General features: G+C 35.1%; 2 protein-coding genes across 4 annotated transcripts in view; both read left to right on the plus strand.

Moving 5' to 3' along the window:
- The first annotated feature begins 1,644 nt into the window (after nt 1-1,644).
- LOC111043484 (immediate early response 3-interacting protein 1) lies at nt 1,645-5,408 on the plus strand. The gene is made up of 3 exons (XM_022328449.2): nt 1,645-1,934; nt 2,699-2,800; nt 4,772-5,408. The coding sequence occupies exons 1-3, from the start codon at nt 1,844-1,846 to the stop codon at nt 4,825-4,827; spliced, it is 249 nt and encodes an 82-aa protein (XP_022184141.1). The 5' UTR covers nt 1,645-1,843; the 3' UTR covers nt 4,828-5,408.
- Nucleotides 5,409-7,133: 1,725 nt separating this feature from the next.
- LOC111043485 (casein kinase I-like) overlaps nt 7,134-20,147 on the plus strand; it is a 28,052-nt gene continuing 15,038 nt past the window's right edge. Inside the window, exons 1-3 of one of the 3 annotated variants that reach the window (XM_039435214.1) lie at nt 7,134-7,193; nt 13,091-13,308; nt 17,508-17,577. In XM_039435214.1, the coding sequence (XP_039291148.1) occupies nt 17,562-17,577 (16 nt within the window). In that variant the 5' untranslated portion in view covers nt 7,134-7,193; nt 13,091-13,308; nt 17,508-17,561. Of the gene's footprint in view, nt 7,194-10,247; nt 10,707-13,090; nt 13,309-17,507; nt 17,582-20,147 lie in introns of those variants that run through there. The other 2 variants (XM_039435212.1, XM_039435215.1) reach the window with 2 other exon arrangements.

The following is a 20,147-nucleotide window of genomic DNA, read 5'->3' on the forward strand; positions in this document are numbered from 1 at the left end:
CCCTGCGGATGACTGAGAGATGCTTCTCGGGGACTTCTGCCGAAATCGAACACATACGATGTTTGGTCTGCAGTGAAAATTTGGATAAACAGAGACGCTCTACCGGGATGACCTCAAACAAATTGAATGTCAAAACCAATTCAAAAAGGCTCTCAAAAAGTATCTGACTGAGAACCCTCTGTATTCAATACAAGAATTCATGGAGCTAAGGGCTCAACGGATCTTCCGCTGATACCCTGACCTCACCCTCCCACCATACCTGACGTGCCCCGATCTCAATGATATAGGTGGTAAAAATAAAAGTGAAGTAAAGTAAAGCTCCTGTATAGCATTATGCTCCATGAAGACTCGCATTTTTGCTTTCATCAGCTGATTATATGCTTATTTTGTTTTTTGTATGGAAATACTGAAATACAGATACATTAGGCTTATCACTAGTAGTTCTGTGAACAGTAGACCTCGCGCAGTTATAAAACACAGCCTCCTCTGTCTATACTGTCCATCAGAGTAAACCCTACCTTTAAGTCATGTCTGTGAGATATCGGTGTGAAAACGACTGATGGCTGTTAGTGTTGATAAATCAAAAATTTTTACATCAAAAGCTAATCTCCTTCAAAACATACTTGCAACATGTCAGCCCGAGAAAGGTCAAGAGAAAAACTATATTTACTTTCAGTTAATTATTATTATTATATTATTATTATTATTATTAGCGAATGGTGGGGAGACCCAAGGGTAGTTCCACCTCGCCGTATATAGTCCAAAGTTCCCTAATGGGAAACCGGACACTAAGGTTATAGTCAGCACAATACTTTAAATTCACACATTTCACTTTGGAATAAAGTTCATTTTGATGTTAAAAAGTCCAAACATATACCGAAACAAAACACAAAACCACTAAGCCAAATTTAGAAAATATTGAATTTAGACAATAAATTTAGATCCGAAAATTTATAGCACTTTACAATTTTGCCATGGCAACCCACGGTATTTAGATGAAAATTAATTATCTCCTTTTATATACCGTGATGGCAACCAACTTTTTTTTCAGTTAATTATTGCATGCAATTAATAGTCCACATAACAGCTGATGTTTTACTAAGTTATACATTGAGATATCAATTGCATGCCTAATTGAATACAATTAATAATCCACTCGACTTTTTGATGAATAATTCTATAGTCTTTTGAAGGTAATATTGATATTTGAAGGAGACTTTTTTTCCATCTGTATGATTCTTAAAATGCAAAAATTCAAAAAAACTTATATATAAGTCAACACGAAATTCATAAGCAGCATACCGTAAATGTTAAATTTCATGAAAATATGTCTCCGTGTTTGGCCGTGAATTCGGAACATGAATAAATATAAACGCATAAACATACACATATAAAAAAATGCAAAACCGTCGACTTGAATCTTAGATCTCACTTTACACCTTCAATAACTTCGTGGCACATAAGTATGCATAGCATATCAGCTACCGTCTATTAATAGCAGGCATTGTCAAGACAGAGGATCGGCAAACTAGCAAAGTTGTTTTCCATCTCTCTCAATTACCATTATAACGTGGACCTCATTATAGTTGTCAGAACGCTAACCTGGAGCGCTGAAGAGTGATATGGTACGCCAGGCGCATAACAGTTTACTATTCTCTTTGGAGAAAGTCGAGAAATGTTTTCTGTTTTGATAACATGATGAGTTGGTTTTGGTTATGCTAGGTTAGAATTCACTTTCATTATTATGTGAATGTTAAAATCATTAATCAATTTACTAATCGCTGGAGAACTTATGTTGCATATAATTATTATCATTGAAAACTTCTGATCAACAACTTTTGAAATGGGATTTACGTTGTGGAATTTATTTGAAGCAACGCTATTGTGTTTGAATGCCGTTTGTATACTACACGAGGAGAGATTTTTAGCAAAAAGTAATTATAACTCCAACTTTTTCTATTATTAATAAGTAAACCTATGAATTATAAATATAGTACTGCATTCCGTATTTAAAGATGCCTTGAAAAGTACAACAAAAAGTTTTTTATGATGAAAGGTCCAACCTCACTTCAGATTGAAACTATTGAAATATTCATAATAATTGCTTATCCCCCTTTCAATCTAGAGTTTCAGCTTCTATTTTTGTTGTTATCACGAGAATTAAACATTTTTCGACACTTATTACAGCGGTTTCTAGACAGGGAAAGTTCTAAGTAGAGACGGCGAAGTAACCAAAAATTTTGAGCTCAATTAGAAGGGCTCTGAAATAACGCCAAAAATACAAAACAAATTTTAGTGTTTCCTAGCATTTTTCTGTGTCTCATCAGCTTTTTAAAAAACTAATTGACAGAAAATGCTTAAATTTGGTACTTTGGTTCAGCTGAAGTATACAAATGTATTAAGAGGACTTTGAAATAACGCTACACATACGCTAAAAATATGCATTATTCTTCATTCTCTAAGCTTTTTCAAGAGCAAATTTACATATAACGTTCAAATTTGGCAAAGAGGCTCAGCTAGGGTCAAAAGATTTAATGTTGAGATGACTCCAATATTTTTCCGATGCTCAAAATTAATGGTTTTTTATATTTTTATTATAACCTGGAAAGCAACGTACTGTATAGGACATAAAACATCTATTATTAAGACTGAATCAACTTAATAAAATTCAGTAAAAAAATTGTATTGTATTTTTCAGTTGGCTGGGGCATAAACAGTAACGTTCAAGGATTTGGAGAGCCACAATCGGTCAAATTTCAAATTTTAAATTTGATACGATCAATAAGAACTGTGATGAGAAGTAAGTTTTATAAAAATAAGTAAACATTCTAGAAATACCCAATAAAGGAATCAACAACTTCACAATTTTAATTACCTAAAATATTATAAAAAGCAACTAAGCAATTGAAATCGAAAAGTTGTTGATTCTATATTCTTTTTAGATAAAATGTATCAGAAGCCTATCTACTCGTTCTATTAAGGTGCGTACAGACTGTCGCTCTGCTCCGCAACCGAACGTCACTCCAGCAGAGCGATTGATGATCGACCGGCGAGCAACAGTGGTTCGACCGGGGAACGCGAGAAGATCTAACATCTTCCGTAACATTCATGATGGGTGCGTGGGCAGAGCGACTGTGGTTCGATTGTGGTACGAGGGAGGAGCGTGCTCGATGCGGGTTGGAAGCGCGAATATGTGTACGCAGCTTTAGGCTGGTCATTCACCGTTTAGTCAAGACAAGACTGGTCACGTTTAGTCACGATACTCCACATTGCTGCTTATGACGCAACACACACTGATTAGTTATTGCAAATAGACATGATTCCATAAGCAACTATGTGAATTATTGTGACTAAACGTAACTAGTCTTGTCTTGACTCATCGGTGTGTGACCAGCCTTAAGCAACGTTTACATTAGAGTTGTCAACAAAAAGGTGGTCACAAATTTTTTTTTCAATAAATTGTAAATTTTCCTGTAACTTATAGCCTAGAACAAATTAAATGTTGCTGTGCTTTTAAAGAAATTGGCCTCATTTTGTAGAAATCGAAGATGCCATTCTGGTCTCATTTGAAATCAATAAAAATTAAAACTTACCTATTTCTGTCTTCCATCTATAGTGAGGTCCACGTCATAATGGCAGTGGAAAAAGATAGGGGAACAACGTTACCGATCCTCTGTCTTGTCAATGCCTTCTATAGACGGTAGCTGATACAGGTTTAATGATATAATATTAACAGTTCATTCTTGTTTAAAATAATCAATTATATTTAAGCAAGAATATATTTTTTTCAATAATTCCATAATGAACTTACATAATTAAGATGGAATATTTTGTTAATTGATTATTAATTCTACATTGTTAAAAACTATGTGGCAACAAAGCAAAGCGAGAAAGAGATAGCACTATCCGCTTTGTTGAATGATAGACAAGGATAGCAATATCATTGCTAATCATACACTGCCATTACAACATGGACCTCACGTTTTCTACTTACTCACATAAATTTATCACATAGCTCTTCTGTGTATTCTATAAATCATGCTCAATTTAACAATTGAATACTCAACCAATTTTAGTCTCATTTCTCAGTTTGTTGTTGACAAGGTGATATTATTGTACATATTCATCATGTAAATCCCAAATCTTTGATCCTATATATTTCTGTATGATACTACAGTCAACCGCACGAAAATATTCCGATGGAAATTGGAATGGCTGAATACCTCCTCAGCTGCCGAACCCATCGACGTGGCCAATTCGTTGGGTGTATTATAAAAATATTAATATTCTTATCCATAATCATCTGTGGACAATGTTGATCAACTCTTTATTTGGCAACGTTACACTCATCTCTTACAATTTCCATAGTCCAGTCGCCAGGTACTTTTTGCTGGAAAAAACTCCGAAAAAGCAAATTTTTTGAGCAATAATTCTGTAGTATTGGTCATCATAAATTACAAAGAGTTGATCCTCTAGCCCTGGAGCTTTTTACAGAGTGCTCCAAAAACCATGGATTTTCGGTTCATTCTAAATTTTTTTGAGATTCTTGCCAATCCGAGCCATCGGACATGAAAAAATGATGAAAAATAGTACTTGATCATATATTGTAAAACAGAATCTTCTCTTTCTTTTGACATCTGAATCAAGGGAACGGCCCAAAAAATATCTCTCCTGGGCCATGATTCGAACCCAATATTAGGTAGACAGTAATATTATGTTAATATCAAAGAAAATGATGAAATATTCTGATACAGAGTTCTTTATTTTTCAGTTCCCCTGATATTCTTCAACGTTGCTACAATATTCATAAAACTACTACTTGGATGATTGAAATCGGAGAAGACTCTTCACAACATTTTGAAAGTGGAAACTTGCAAACGTCTCATTCTTTGTGTCAAAAAGTAATTTTTGGCCTGGTTGCACAAATCCTGCTAAATTTTAATCATGTTTGAATGCTTCGAGAACCAATCAGAGAAGCCCTCCTTTCGAAAAGTCTTCTTGTGGCATTTAATCTTGATTAAAATTTGACTATATTTTGTGCAACAGGGGCTTTGTGTTGAAGAGAAAAGTTTAATGATGTAGAGAACTTGAACAATACGTTTTAATAATATGGATATTCAAATCCCTCCAGGTGAAAATTAAATAGTGAAAAAATTTTTCCCCAGGTGAAAAATCCCTCTCATGCTTATAACTCTGAATTAATAGAGGTTTGTATGTAATCAAAACCTATTAATAAACATCTCATCAAAATATAGTCGAACTCCAGATAAGTTTTGTTAAAAATATTAATTCAATGTATGCTTTGTTCTTAATTCTTCTGAACTGATTTTAACATTTAATTTCTTAAACAGTTATTAAAGTTGTGTGTGAAAGAGATTATGTGAATAAACTTTTCTATCCATTTGAAATAGATTGTTATTACTAATTTATGCATTATTTTGTCTCTTCAAGTCTATGGGCCGGTTTCCAAGCTCGGGATTTAGCTAAGTTCTAGACTTTAAACAGCTGGAATCACTAAATTGGCTTTCCGAAACGGGGCGTAGTTCCAGTTTTTATGACAATCATTAATTTATCATTTCTATAATTATTGGAAACGTTTTTCCTTAACGAAATTAAACATTCCTAAATAATTCAAAAGAGCTTAAACTTTCCCTACTCTCTTTATTTTATTTTGTTCAATTTTCTAGTTTTTCGAAATTAATTTAAACGTGACAGTGACTGCGACTACGCCCCGGTTCAGAAAGCGAGTTTTCTGACTCCAGCTGTTTAAAGTCTAGAACTTAGCTAAATCCCCAGCTCGGAAACCGGCCCTAAATCTTTATGTGCTACTCCTACTATTCTCATATTGAGGTCCACGTTTTAATGGCAGTGAAGGAAGATAGGAGAACAGCGTGCCGAGTTTCTGTCTTGCCACTGCCTTTTTTTGATGAGGGTGATGCCCACTTGAGCTGGAAGCTTGTGCGTGGGTAATAAGGCGGGTGATAATGGGAGATGAGTTAACCTACAGTTTTAAGTGGGTTCCGAACCACCTGGAAGCGATTTTACAACTCATATTCAGAGGAGTTGGCTCAAGCGGTTCTTCTATAGAGGATAGCTGATACCAGTTTATCTGATGTAATGTTAAGTTAACTGGTCATTCTCGTTTAAATAATCAATTTTATTTTATTTGTCAAGAAAATATATTTTTATTAATTTATTTTATTCCACAATCACAATATCAAATTGATGGATGGGAGAGAATCGACAGGATAAACCCAAAACGGTTTCTCCTTCAAAACAACAGTTTTTCAATGATTTAATAATAAATTTTCATAATTGAGATTGCATATTGTGTTAATTAATTATATTTCTACATTTTTAGAAAACGTTCTGTCAACATTGCGTATGTAGAAAATGATAGCTTTATCTGCTTTGTTGAACGTTAGGATAGCAGCACCAATGTCAATCACCAATAATGCCATTATAACGTGGCCCTATGAGCTTGTTCACATGACAGCGATTTACGCACGGTTGGCAAATCGACTACTGGAAGCGATGCATGTGTACGGCACCATGTGTTTCCCTATACCTGACAACCGTTCGGTTGGTCGATCGCGCGACAACCGAGCGTAAATCGATGTCATGTAAACAGGCTCTATAGTTCTCATGTCTCCTTCACTGTCTTTCAAAAAGGTAACAATCCACACTACGAACAGAGATATTGTGGAATTTCCCCATATGAAGGTGAAATAGAAACTATATTGTCAGTTCCACATAATTTATTTGAGCCAAACTTGAGTTTAGTGGTTGGCAAAAGAGAGCTGTCTATGACAACAAAAAATAATATTTGATAGTGTGTTTGCTCCAACTCTCATAAATATATGGTAGTGAAACCTTTGAAAAACACTGGAGTAATATAAAGTTACTGCAGCAGAAATGAGGTTCCATAGGAGAGCAATCTATATAAATAAAAATCGAGCCTCAAATTTTGACATTCAATAACTTTTTTATGTGTGAACCGAATTTGATGATTTTTTTATTTGTGTTTGTTATGTTCAGGAGCAGGTCTATCAAATTTATGATCCGACTTCAGGACTCTTTCCTACGGTCCTTCAAAGTTTACATGTAATCCCTATTGGAGAAGATTTGTGAGCTGGCCACACACAGAAATGAAAATCAGCTGTTATAATAATTGTGTCATCCAACAGCCGTCGGTAGATCTGTTTTTCAATTTTTTTATACTGATTCATAAAATTATAATTCTAATAATAATGCCTCAGTACAAACGACGTCCAAACTTGGGTCGTAGAACTCGAAATGCTGTAAATTTAGAATATGCACGGGAAAATCAGCAGCAAGGAGATACCATCCAATTTCCCAGCAAGCTGCATTTAACTATATCTAAAAATACAAACTGCTGCACAACTAACTCAGCACATAGGAAGTCCATATTGAGATATAAATGTAAAATAATACTGATTGTTGGACAATTTTCATAAAAATATTATAGTGCATCAAATTAAGCTAATGCTAAGCACACCTGAGAAGGCGCGGCTTGGTGATACAAAGTGTTGATCTTATGGAGATTGCCTTATCACACCATTCCACGCCATGCCCGATTCAGTGTGTGTGAGTTTCTTCCATTCAAACCAATAAGCAAGAAGCACCTGGATGCAAAATGCCACATCGCGCCTCCTCAGGTGTGCATCCAGCTAAAGTTTGTCATGAGATGCATGATTGGCGGTACGAAGTTCGCCGGGCCAGCTAGTAGGGAATACGAGATGTGATAGATGGCGAAATGAGAGAGTGAGAGGGGAAGTGGGAAGAAGAGCTCTGATGGAGGTCATTAAAGAAAGACAACTCAAGTGGTTTGGGCACCTCACAAGAATTCAAGAATGTCGCCCGGTGGAGGCTAGAAGCACGGAATAAATAAACCGTATTCTATAATAAATAGTGTTCTCTGCTCTTTGCTAGAAGGGAGGGAAAGTGACGGAGGGGTGGACCTAAGATGAACTTGGGGGGTTTGGGTGGTGAGAGAGACAGGACGATGCGAGAAATGAGGAAGATGGCAGAGGATAGGACAACGTGGAGGAGATGGACCGAGGCTGGTACCCCTACGCTGTAGTGGCAGAAGGGGAAAAAAAAAGAAGAAGAGAGAAGACATAAGTTTAGTGATCAAAAAGACCACTGGAGATGATGCCTCAGTGCATTGAAACTGAAGTTTGGCTCAAATAAATTATGTGGAACTGACAATATCCTTTTCATTTCACCTTAATAGGGTAACAATCGTTTCGTTTACTTACTTGAGATACTTGTCTTCGTCGTTGACTGAGGGTACCAGATAGACTGAGTCATAAAAACAGTAATTAGAATTGTTACTCGTAGTCAACTCTGCCAAAGAATAAATTGGTTTCTGAATCAGTATTTGATGAGCGTTAAGAATCTTTTATGCGACATATTTCTCACATCCGTTGGAAGTGCATTGTTGACCGAGCGAAGTGAGATCTAAGAATCAAGTCGACGGTTTGGCATTTCTCTTAATGTTTATATGTTGCGCATTTATGGCGAAACGCGGTAATAGGTTTTCATGAAATTTGGCAGGTATGTTCTTTTTTTAATTGCGCGTCCACTTTAAACAAGGTTTTTGGGAAATTTGCATTTCAAGGATAATATAAAAGGAAAAAGGAGCCTCCTTCATACGCCAATATTAGAGTAAAAATCAGACTATAGAATTATTCATCATAAATCAGCTGACAAGTGATTACACAGATGTGTGGAGAAGCCAGTCGATTGCTGTATTTCCATAAGGTCAATAGTTTCAATCAGGTACTTGTGGATGAGAATACTGCGTGAGGTCTACTGTTCACAGAACTACTAGTAAAATCTCATTTCAGCTGCTGGGGTACCTCTCTGCGTAGTGCGTACTATAGTGAGGTCCAGTGGAGGAAGATAGGAGATCTACGTTGCCGATCCTCTGTCTTGTCAATGCCTTCTATAGACGGTAGCTGATACAGATTTACCGATGTAATATTTATAGCCCAGTCAACGAAGTGTTATAGAGGGAAAAGTTTGGAAGACAATTTTTGACATCGCAGTTCTGTTTAGGGTAGTGAGGAGGTAAACATATCAAAAGTCCCTACCTCCTACCCCCTGTGCTAAGAGAGTGGGGGTGGTTCAAAAGTACCATTTTTTGGTTTCTCGCATATAACTCGAAAATTATGCATTTTACAGACATGACTATTCTATAAGAAATTAAAGCTTACATAATTTACTACAATATTAATCTGAAAACTTTCTCTATATCTCTTTCACTTTTCGAGATATCCTCTCTAAAAGATGTGATATTTTTGAAAAAACACATTTTCCTTCAATTTTTGCTCTTATAACTTTTTGAATATCGATGAGAAAAATCCATGCTGATCATGAGCTTATGGAGCATCAAATTCTCTTCAATTTTATGTATAATTTCACAAGTTTACGCACATAACAGTTTTCGAGATATACGCTCATAAAGTGTAAAATTGTTAAAATAACAGCTTTTAATCCTATTTTTTGATGTCTCAGGGCCTACAACTCTCCAACAATGCATCGTAAAAATAAATGCTTACCGTAGATTTGTAGAGCTTTAAAAAGTTATAAGAGCAAAAATAGCAAAAAATTGAAGGAAAATGTGTTTTTTCAAAAATGTCACATCTTTTAGAGCTGATATCTCGAAAAGTGAAAGAGATATAGAAAAAGTTGTCAAATTTATATTGTAGGAAATTATGTAAGCTTTAATTTCTTATAGAATAGTCATGTCTGTAAAATGCATAATTTTCGAGTTATATGCGAGAAACCAAAAAATGGTAGGCCTACCTTTGAACCACCCCCACCCCTTTAGCACAGGTGGTAGGGGTAAGAACTTTTGATATGTTCACCTCCTTACTACCCTAAACAGAACTGCGGGGTCAAAAATTGTCTTCCAAACTTTTCCCTCTATACCCTTTTTTGAGCATTCGTTGCCTGGATTAATACTGTTTATTCTCGTTTAAAATGAATAATTATATTTCATTAAGCAAAAAATTATATTTTTAATTAATTTCATAATGAGTTTACTTAATTTAGATGGAATGATTGTTAATTAATTATGACATCTACATTGATAAAAGAGGATCTGGCAACAGAGCAAAGCGAGAAAGAGATAGCGCTATCCGCTTTGTTGAATGATAGACAAGGATAGTAATACCATACCAAACACTGCCATAACATGGTCCTCACTATAGCTTTCGATTGGCGATACAAACCATTGCAAAAATCAACATAAAGCAGGATCATAGAAAACCAATCTGATCATTTTACATAATAAAATAATACGAATTACATAGGCTAATTATTATAATATTTTATATAGACTAATCATACACATGTTATGACAATAAACATACGTTTAGAACCACCAAAACATACTCAGTACACAGCTTTCACTCAAAAACTTGTTCACTTTTCGCTAAAAATGGAGTAATTTGCTAAATTTTAAGTTATACATTATATTCACAAACTAAGTGACAATTTAAATCATCAATGTTTTTTACATCAGAAATGAAGATTTTTAATAATATGCTGCAGTGAAAACTACCTAGCAGTTTCGCTTGATGGAAAATCCAACCTAGAAAGTTGAAATGGAAATAATGTTTTGTTTACCTGTGAGGTTTTTAAAACAATATTACACTTTATCAATAAACAAAAAGGTATGCACTCAACACTTATTTTTTCAAGTTTTTAATGTGTCATGATATGTTTTTATTGCTCAATTCCAAGTTTACTCATATAAATGTTATGATACCTAAACTATGAAATATCATTTCAAGTCTTTCTCCTTTTTAGCAAACTTAATAATCAAGTTTTTAATAGGTAATACCGTACTAAATTTGGGAGAGGAATAGCACAAGGTTACCTTATTTTTTCTCTCCCTATAATTTTTACTTTCCTTGCCCTAATACCATAGGTAGGCCTAAGGAAAGTATTGCTTCCCACAAAAATATAAGGTACCCTAATTTCATGTTTTCTATACGTTTCAAGGTCCCCTGAGTCCAAAAACATGATTTTTGGGTGTTGGTCTGTGTGTGTGTGTGTGTCTGTGAACACGATAACTCCATTCCTAATCAACCGATTGACTTGAAATTTTAAACTTAAGGTCCTTATACCATGAGGATCTGGCAATAAGAAATTCAATTCAAAATGGCGGATAATGGCTAAAAACCATGTTTTTCATGGTTTTCTCGAAAACGGCTCTAACGATTTTTTCAAATTTATACCCTAGATAGCTATTTATAAGCCCTATCAACTGACATGAGTCTCATTCCTTCAAGCCTCCACCGGGCGACATTCTTGGATTCTGGTGAGGTGCCCAAACCACTTGAGTTGTCTTCCTTTAATGTCCTCCATCAGAGCTCTTCTTCCCACTTCCCCTCTCACTCTCTCATTTCGCCATCTATCACGTCTTGTATTTCCTACTAAAGTGCGAGATAAATTACGTTTAACACGGCTCTTTCTTGAAGACGGAGAGGTCCGATGCTCTATCCTCCACTAATCACTTCCACTACCTAGCAGCATTCTCCTTCTTTTGTGTCTGTGTGAGAGAGCTTTGCAATGCGTCGCACCAACACTCCCCTCCAGCTATTAATTGCTGGCAATGCTCCAAGTAGTGTACTGGTCAGCAGGTATATTGGTTTGTGTATGTTACAGAGATGTTTTCATCACAAGAACATGAAGCAGAATGACACGGCGCATCCAATTGTGCGCAGGATGTCCGTCTGTGTCTATGCTACAAACTGTGGAGGGAGAAATGGGTTTCTCCTCTTCATGTTAAAAGTAATTTATCTCGCACTTTAGCTGGCCCGGCGAACTTCGTACCGCCAAATAGTTAATGCATCTCATGACAAACTTTAGCTGGATGCACACCTGAGGAGGCGCGATGCAGCATTTTGCATCCAGGTGCTTCTTGCTTTTTGGTTTGAATGGAAGAACTCACACACAATCGGGCATGACGTGGAACGGTGTGATAAGGCAATCTCCATAAGATCAACACTTTGTATCACCAAGCCGCGCCTCCTCAGGTGTGCTTAGCATTAGCTTAATTTGATGCACTATAATATTTTTATGAAAATTGTCCAACAATCAGTATTATTTTACATTTATATCTCAATATGGACTTCCTATGTGCTGAGTTAATTGTGCAGCAGTTTGTATTTTTAGATACATTAATGATATTTTATCAAGCAAAAAATTATATTTTATTCGTAATGAATTTTCATAATTAAATTAATATTTTGTTTACTAATTATATTCCTACATTGTTAGAAACAATCTAGCAACAGAGCAAAGCCAGAAAGTGATAGTGGTATCCTCTTTGTTGAATGATAGGCAAGGAGAGCAATATATACCATTGCTAATCATACACTGCCATTATAACATGGACCTTACTTTAGTGGGCTATAACAATATATTATTGTCAAAACAATAGCTTAAAATGATCGTGTTTATATTTTACAGCTGGCTATACGTCAGCTTATGAATTTCGGGGATGTGATATTTTGATTTCCCACAGAATCAGTCGCTCCATTTTTACCATCCACAGAAGACGAAAGCCTCAGCTGTTTCAGCCAAGGATGAATTATCATTTTAATGTCGTTCAGCGAGTTTTCCCAAGGATGAGACTTAGTGCAATCGAATCTTTATATCATAAACCTACTATGTTCCAAATTTCGTGAAAATCTTTAGAGCCGTTTTCGAGATCCGTTAAACATAAATAACCAGATATAACATTAGCCAGATATGAAAATAACCAGATATATATATATATAATTGTCCTTTTCCAGGATTGAAGTAGCAGTGCCCAATCAATTTTTCCGCGATAAATGCATTATATATATATATACAGAAATTACTCGCTTGATATATAATAGGATAATATGAGACGACGACTTGAAAATTTGAAATTGTCAAATCAACTTAAGCCTTATTACTTGAATTTCATTTTTTAGAATTAATTTTAAATTTTAATTGTATTTTTAAGAATCGTAATTGTCTTACCCAGGCTTCTCAACGATTATTTTGATTCGAATGTTTGTAGAATAATGAGCGAGCCGAATCCTTGTTAATGAAGATTGGCAAATATGGCCAGAAATAGCAGCAATCAAACTGATATTTTGAGAGAATCGCTACAGTCGGAGAACAGAAGAGTTCTGATGCAGTCCAATAACTTATCAAATTCAAACCTGCTCATAGTTGGTACAAACTTCAAAATTGGACGAAAAATTGGAAGGGGCAATTTCGGGGAAGTTCGTATGGGTATGTAGAACGATGTACACAGATATGAATAATGAGACAAAATCTACATTTTAGGAGTAAAAATATACAGGAAAATGAGAAATTTACACTATGCACAGAGATATTGTTGAATTTCTCCATTATATTATTACTAGCCGTCAGGCTCGCTCCGCTCGCCATGTCCGTCTAGCCAGGGGGCTCTGCCCCCTGGACCCCCGACTGGATCGTCCAGGAGAGATCAGCAGGCTCGCTTCGCTCGCCTGCATTTTTCATTTGAGCATTTTTATCATATGTTAGGACAATCCAGTCGGGGGTCCAGACTAAACGTCTGGCTAAACGGATATGGCGAGCGAAGCGAGCCTGACGGCTAGTAATATAATATTTCCAGGATTGAAGTAGCAGTGCCCAATCAATTTTTCCGCGATAAATGCATTAAAATCTTCAACTTGGTGCCAACCTAACAAAGTCAACTCAACTTAATGCCAACATGACAAAGAGGTACTCTATCTAGATTATAGCTCTATAGTAACATAATATGATATATGATATGGAAATTTCAATAATTATAATTAAGAGATTGGGAGAAGAAGAATATACATGCTAAAAGACGAACTTTAAACCCTTAAAAACCACCCTTAGAGTTAAAATACTGCCAAAAGATTTCTTAGTGCGCGTCTAAAGGGCCAACTGAACATACCTACCAAATTTGAACGTTTTTGGTCCGGTAGATTTTTAGTTCTGCGAGTGAGTGAGTGAGTCAGTCAGTCAGTCAGTGAGTGAGTGCCATTTCGCTTTTATATATATATAGATTAGCGTATGGCTTTGAATGGTGGGGAGACTCAAGGGTAGTCCAAAGTTCCCAAAAGGGAAACCGGACACTAAGGTTATAGTGAGCACAATACTTTAAATAAAGTATTAAGGTGAAATAAATAAGATACCACATTGTCAGTTTAACATTAATGTGGAAAAAATCAGTGACCAACTGATTTCCACATAAATGTGGAACTGACTATATCGTTTTTATTTCAACTTAGAACGAGAAATTTACAAAATAATGTAGTTTCAAAAAAATGCAACCAACTATAATTATTATAGTGAGGTCAACATTATAATAAAAGTAAATTCGTATGGCTTTTGTTGGTGGGGAGTCCCTTGCGGGAAGGTCCCACCGCCTGAATATACAGGGTGATTCTTAATTATGGTAAAATAATTCAATACGTGATAGTAGAGGTAAAAATGATAAAAAAAGTTCATATAAACATATATCCATAAACGCTTCATTAGCGAGCTATACAGGGTGAAAGATTTCGCCCGGAATTCAGTTCCTCTGGTGAAATACACAGATACTGAATTGTTTGGGGACTAGTTTTTGATAAACTTATGCTGGATTAATATGGAAAAATATCTGAAAAATTGAATAAAACTAGTCTGGAAGCTATAGTGTGAGTGGTTTTTGAGAAAAAAGTTGAAATATGCAAAAAATCTGAGCAGAAAAACACAGAATTCTACGTTTGATGCCCAATAACTCTCTTTAATGACCAGTAAACAGATAATTTTTTGCAATCAGCTACAACCTATTAGTTATTAGTTCTCTTCTCATAGAACAGTAAATTTTTATGGTGTAATGTACTACATAAGAATACATTTTATTCAACTTTTATTCAAATTTAGTTTACACAACCTACATAATTCTTTTCAAAATTAAATTCTCTACAATTTTTATTGCAAAAAATTATTTGTTTACTGGTCATTAAAGAAACTTATTGGGCATCAAACGTAGAAGTCTGTGTTTTTCTACTTAGATTTTTTGCATATTTCAACTTTTTTCTCAAAAACCACTCACACTACAGCTTCCAGTTAGTTTTATTCAATTTTTCAGATATTATTCCATATGAGTCCAGCATAAGTTTATCAAAAACTAGTCGCCAAACAATTCAGTATCGGTGTATTTCACCAGAAGAACTGAATTCCGGGCGAAAATTTTCACTCTGTATAGCTCGCTAATGAAGCGTTTATGGATATATGTTTATATGAACTTACTTAGTAATACCACAAATTTAAGCCTCTATAATAATAGTTATTTGTGCAACTGGTGCGCAAAGTGCCACTTTGCTGCACCGAAAGAAACGTTTATGCACGAGCCGTAGGCGAGGGCGGAATGGTTTCTTGAGTGCGGCAGAGGAACTTTGCGCACGTATTTCACATTATATTTTTCCTACAGTTACCATTGAATATGAGAAGTGGTTGATTATGGGTAGAATGATGGCTGAAATCCATCAAATGTTTGTCTGTATAATTTTGTTATTAATAACAACTTTAATTTATTTTAAACTTGATAATCCAATTGAAAATTAATAATCAATAATTTATTCAAATTAAAAATTAAATTGATCCAATTAATTTGAAAATTTGAATAATTTTGAGTAAATCTTAATTTCTAAATAATTTTTCAACCAATCAATTTATGAATGAAAAAAAATATTTAAAATAATTAATAATATTCAAAATGTAAATTTAATGAGTTCTCATTTTTATTTATTTGAAAATCATCAGAAAAAATGTAGATAGAACAAATTTGCATTCAAAATACACACCAACAATGTCAACAGCTGATTGGGATGACTGCAAGATAATAAACAAAGTATTAAGAGTACGCAAAGTAATACTTTGCGCACTAGAGCGGAAAAGTGGTTCTTTGCGTTCTGTAATCAGTGCAGGAATGGTCACTTTTCAAGGTAACTGTAGGAAAAAAATATTCGTATGGATTTTATTCTTTTATTGGTGGGGAGTTCCTGACGGAAGTTCCACCTAGCCTAAATATATCATTCATAATAGGAAGCCTCTATTATTTCTTAAGAGTGATATACTAGTAGTTCTGTGAACAGTAGACCTCGCGCAGTTATAAACCACAGTCTCATCTAATACTGTCCATCAGAGTTGATTCTGTCCTGTCCTGTCGTGTCGGCGAGATATCGGTGTATAAACGACTAACAGCTGTTTGGGTTGTTGTATCGAAAATGCTAATAATTTGATGTAAACAGCTATGCTGCTATCATCAAAAGCTTACCGATTTGAAAGCCGAGAAAAGTCCATGCTACTTCAAGTTATCAATTGCATGCATCACTGCATGCAATTCATAGTCCACACAACAGCTGTGTTTTCAATAAGTTACATTGAGATATTGAATTGCATGCGTCATTGCATGGAATAATTTATAATCCACTCTAAATCTGATTTATGATGAATAATTTTATAGTCTGATTTTTACTCTAATATTGGCGTATGAAGGAGGCTCCTTTTTCCTTTTATATTATCCTTAAAATGCAAAATTTCCAAAAAAACCTTGTATATACGTTGACGCGCAATTGAAAAAGGAACATAACTGCCAAATTTCATGAAAATCTATTGCTGTGTTTTGCTGTAAATGCGCAACATATAAACATAAATTAAGAGAAATGCAAAACCGTCGTCAACTTGAATATTAGACCTCACTTCGCTCGTTCAATTACTATGGGATAGAGTAGAAATACTTTCTTAGTAATATAACAGATTTAAGAAATTTTGTTCATTATTTATTTTCCACATTTCAACTTGAAAATATAAAATAATAATAATATCGAGTGACCTGGCTGGCTCAGGTCTGGTGTCAGAGTTTTCAGGTCGCAACTGATCAATTTCAGGGCCTCTGACATGACCTAACGACTACTTTTTAGGCAGCCGGGACCGACGGCTTAACGTGTCCATCCGATATACTTGAAAATATGACCTGTTATAGTGAGGTCCACGTTATAATGACAGTATTTGATGAACTTTGGTTTTGCTATTCCTTTCTATCATTCGACAAAGCCTTTAGTACTATCCTTTTCTAGGTCCACAACGATGTCAATTATGTTTTTGAGAGTGTAGAAATATAATTAATCAATGCAGAGAATCGGTATCGTTATTATTCTATCCTTATCCACTGCCGTTGTAACGTGGACCTCACTATAGGGTCGAAACTGGTTGTTTTAATATTTTAAATAATAAAGGATACTTCAAGTTTCTATATTGTTTTTATTAACAGATTCAAGCCTTTATTATCTATTCTATTGTAATATAACGTAATTATAATAGTGTAACTGACTGCTATTGGAAAACCACCTATCAATTTAAACAATTATTTCAATTTTTTGTAGTTCATGATAATTATATAATTTTTAATTCATTTCATACATTTTTAGGAGCCATTCAAGTCGAAGCATCACCAATTACAACTGGAGCAAAAATACTATCGAATGATTGGAGCACGTGGTTGGTAAATCATGAAGAATCATTATTCATTCAAAAATAATCTCTCTCATCATTCATCAACTAAAATTTACACTATGAACCGATATATTGTAGAATTTCTCCATATTAATGGAATAGAAACGATATTGTCAGTTGCACATAATTTATTTGAGCCAAACTTGAGTTTCAATGCACTAAGGCATCATCTTCAGTGGTATTTTATTTGTTTAGACTGAGGAATTCGGATAAAGGAAGGAAATTTTGGTTCTCTATCCAATTTTCTAAGTCTAACCAAAAAATCTGGTGTGGCGCACTCACACAACTTTCCTTGCCGTTATGAAAATTGATCACCTGACGCTAGTGTGCACGCGCATCAGTCTACTTATAAACAAAGATCTGAGCCAGCTGGTGGCAGGAAAATAACGCTGGAGACATACGAGGTCTGCCATCTCTTCATAGTGAATCATTTAATAGAATAAACAGTTGTCAACAGTTTGCAATTGAAATAATCACATTTTATCGAATTTCGTGCTTATTTTCAGTTTTAGGTGAAAATGTTACTGAACATTAATTGTAGAGATTTTCATGCTTAATCTTTTCCACTCAAAATTTTTTTGTATAAATTCTATCTGAAGCCTGATAATTGGGAATTTAAAATCGAACTTTGCATAGATGGTACGGAGCTCCTGAAATTTTTACAGATATGAGACTTGTGGCAGTTGATAGAGCTTATCAATTACTATTTTTGGTATAAATTTGATCCAAATCGTTGGAGCCGTTTTTGGGAAAATCTCGAAAAACCCTGTTTTTGACAACATTTTCACCATTCCAGCCGCCATCTTGAATTGCATTTGATCGAAATTGTTCGTATCGGATGCTCATAAGGGAAGGACCTTCAGTTCCAAATTTCAAGTCATTCCGTTAATTGGGAGATGAGATATCGTGTACACAGACGCACATACACTCATACACACACACACACATACAGACCAATACCCAAAAACCACTTTTTTGGACACAGGGGACCTTGAAACGTATAGAAATTTAGAAATTGAGGTACCTTAATTTTTTTCGGAAAGCAATACTTTCCTTACCTATGGTAATAGGGCAAGGAAAGTAAAAATACCACTGAAGTAGATGGCTTAGTGCACTGAAACTTGATTTTGGATCAAATAAATTATGTTGAACAGACAATATCGTTTCAATTTCACCTTCATTCATTTGGAGCATCATTTACCAGGAAATATATTATTACAAAAACAGCGCTTTATATTTCTATGTTTATGAGTATAGTGAGGTACACGTTATATATAATACCGGTATATGATGTGATATTGACTATTTATTTATTTATTTATTCATATGGCTTTTATCGGCAGAGAGATCCTTTCGGATGTTCTGCCTTGCCTTATTACCCAATGTCATTTCCTACCAGGCTCGCCTCGCTCGCCATATCCGTCTAGCCTGTGGGCTCCGCCCCCTGGACCCCCGACTGGATCGTCCAAGAATGAGATCAGCAGGCTCACTTCGCTCGCCTGCATTTTTCATTTGAGCATTTTTATCATATGTTAGGACGATCCAGTCGGGGGTCCAGACTAAACGTCTGGCTAAACGGATATGGCGAGCGAAGCAAGCCTGACGGCTAGTAATATAATATTCCCAGGAATAGCTCTGATTGAAGTAGCAGTACCCAATCAATTTTTCCGCGATAAATGCATTTCAATCTTCAACTTTGTTCCAACCTAACAAAGTCAACTCAACTTAATGCCAACCTGTCAAAATATAATTTAGTTACCAGTTAACAACTGTTTCGAAGAGGTACTCTCTCTAGATTATAGTTCTATATTAACATATGGTATGGACATTTTTCAATTATAATTAAGAAAATAAGAAGAATACAAATGCTAAAAGATGAACTTTAAACCCTTAAAAACCACCCTTAGAATTAAAATATTGCCAAAAGATTTCTTAGTGCGCCTCTAAAGGGCCAACTGAACATACCTACCAAATTTGAACGTTTTTGGTCCGGTAGATTTTTAGTTCTGCGAGTGAGTGAGTGAGTGAGTCAGTCAGTCAGTCAGTGAGTGAGTGAGTGAGTGTCATTTCGCTTTTATATTATATAGATTCTATATTAACATATGGTATGGACATTTCTATTATAATTTCAAGATATTGGGATAAGAAGAATATACATGCTAAAAGACGAACTTTGAACCCTCAAAAACCACCCTTAGAGTTAAAATATCGCCAAAAGATTTTTTTAGTGCGCCTCTAAAGGGCCAACTGAACATACCTACCAAATTTGAACGTTTTTGGTCCGGTAGATTTTTAGTTCTGCGAGTGAGTAAGTGAGTCAGTCAGTGAGTGAGTGAGTGCCATTTCGCTTTCATATATATAGATTCGGCAATAAAATCTATTTTTCATTGATCATTGATAAATTTTCATAATTTAGATTGAATATTTTGTTAATTAATTATATTTATGAAATGCTAAGCTCGATCTGGCAACGTTGCGGAGCTGGAAAAGGATAGCACTATCTGCTTTGTCGAATGATAGACAAGTATAGCAACACCAATGTATCAAATACTGCT

Source organism: Nilaparvata lugens, chromosome 9 (assembly GCF_014356525.2).
Source record: "Nilaparvata lugens isolate BPH chromosome 9, ASM1435652v1, whole genome shotgun sequence".
NCBI classification, from domain to species: Eukaryota; Metazoa; Arthropoda; class Insecta; order Hemiptera; family Delphacidae; genus Nilaparvata; species Nilaparvata lugens.

Excerpts from the sequence above, each read along its gene's own strand:
- LOC111043484 (XM_022328449.2), top strand. The coding sequence starts at position 1,844 with ATGGGATTTACGTTGTGGAATTTATTTGAAGCAACGCTATTGTGTTTG. Across the intron at positions 1,935-2,698 it reads GGAGAGATTTTTAGCAAAAA|TTGGCTGGGGCATAAACAGT; the intron begins GTAATTATAACT and ends TGTATTTTTCAG. Across the intron at positions 2,801-4,771 it reads AATAAGAACTGTGATGAGAA|TTCCCCTGATATTCTTCAAC; the intron begins GTAAGTTTTATA and ends TTTATTTTTCAG.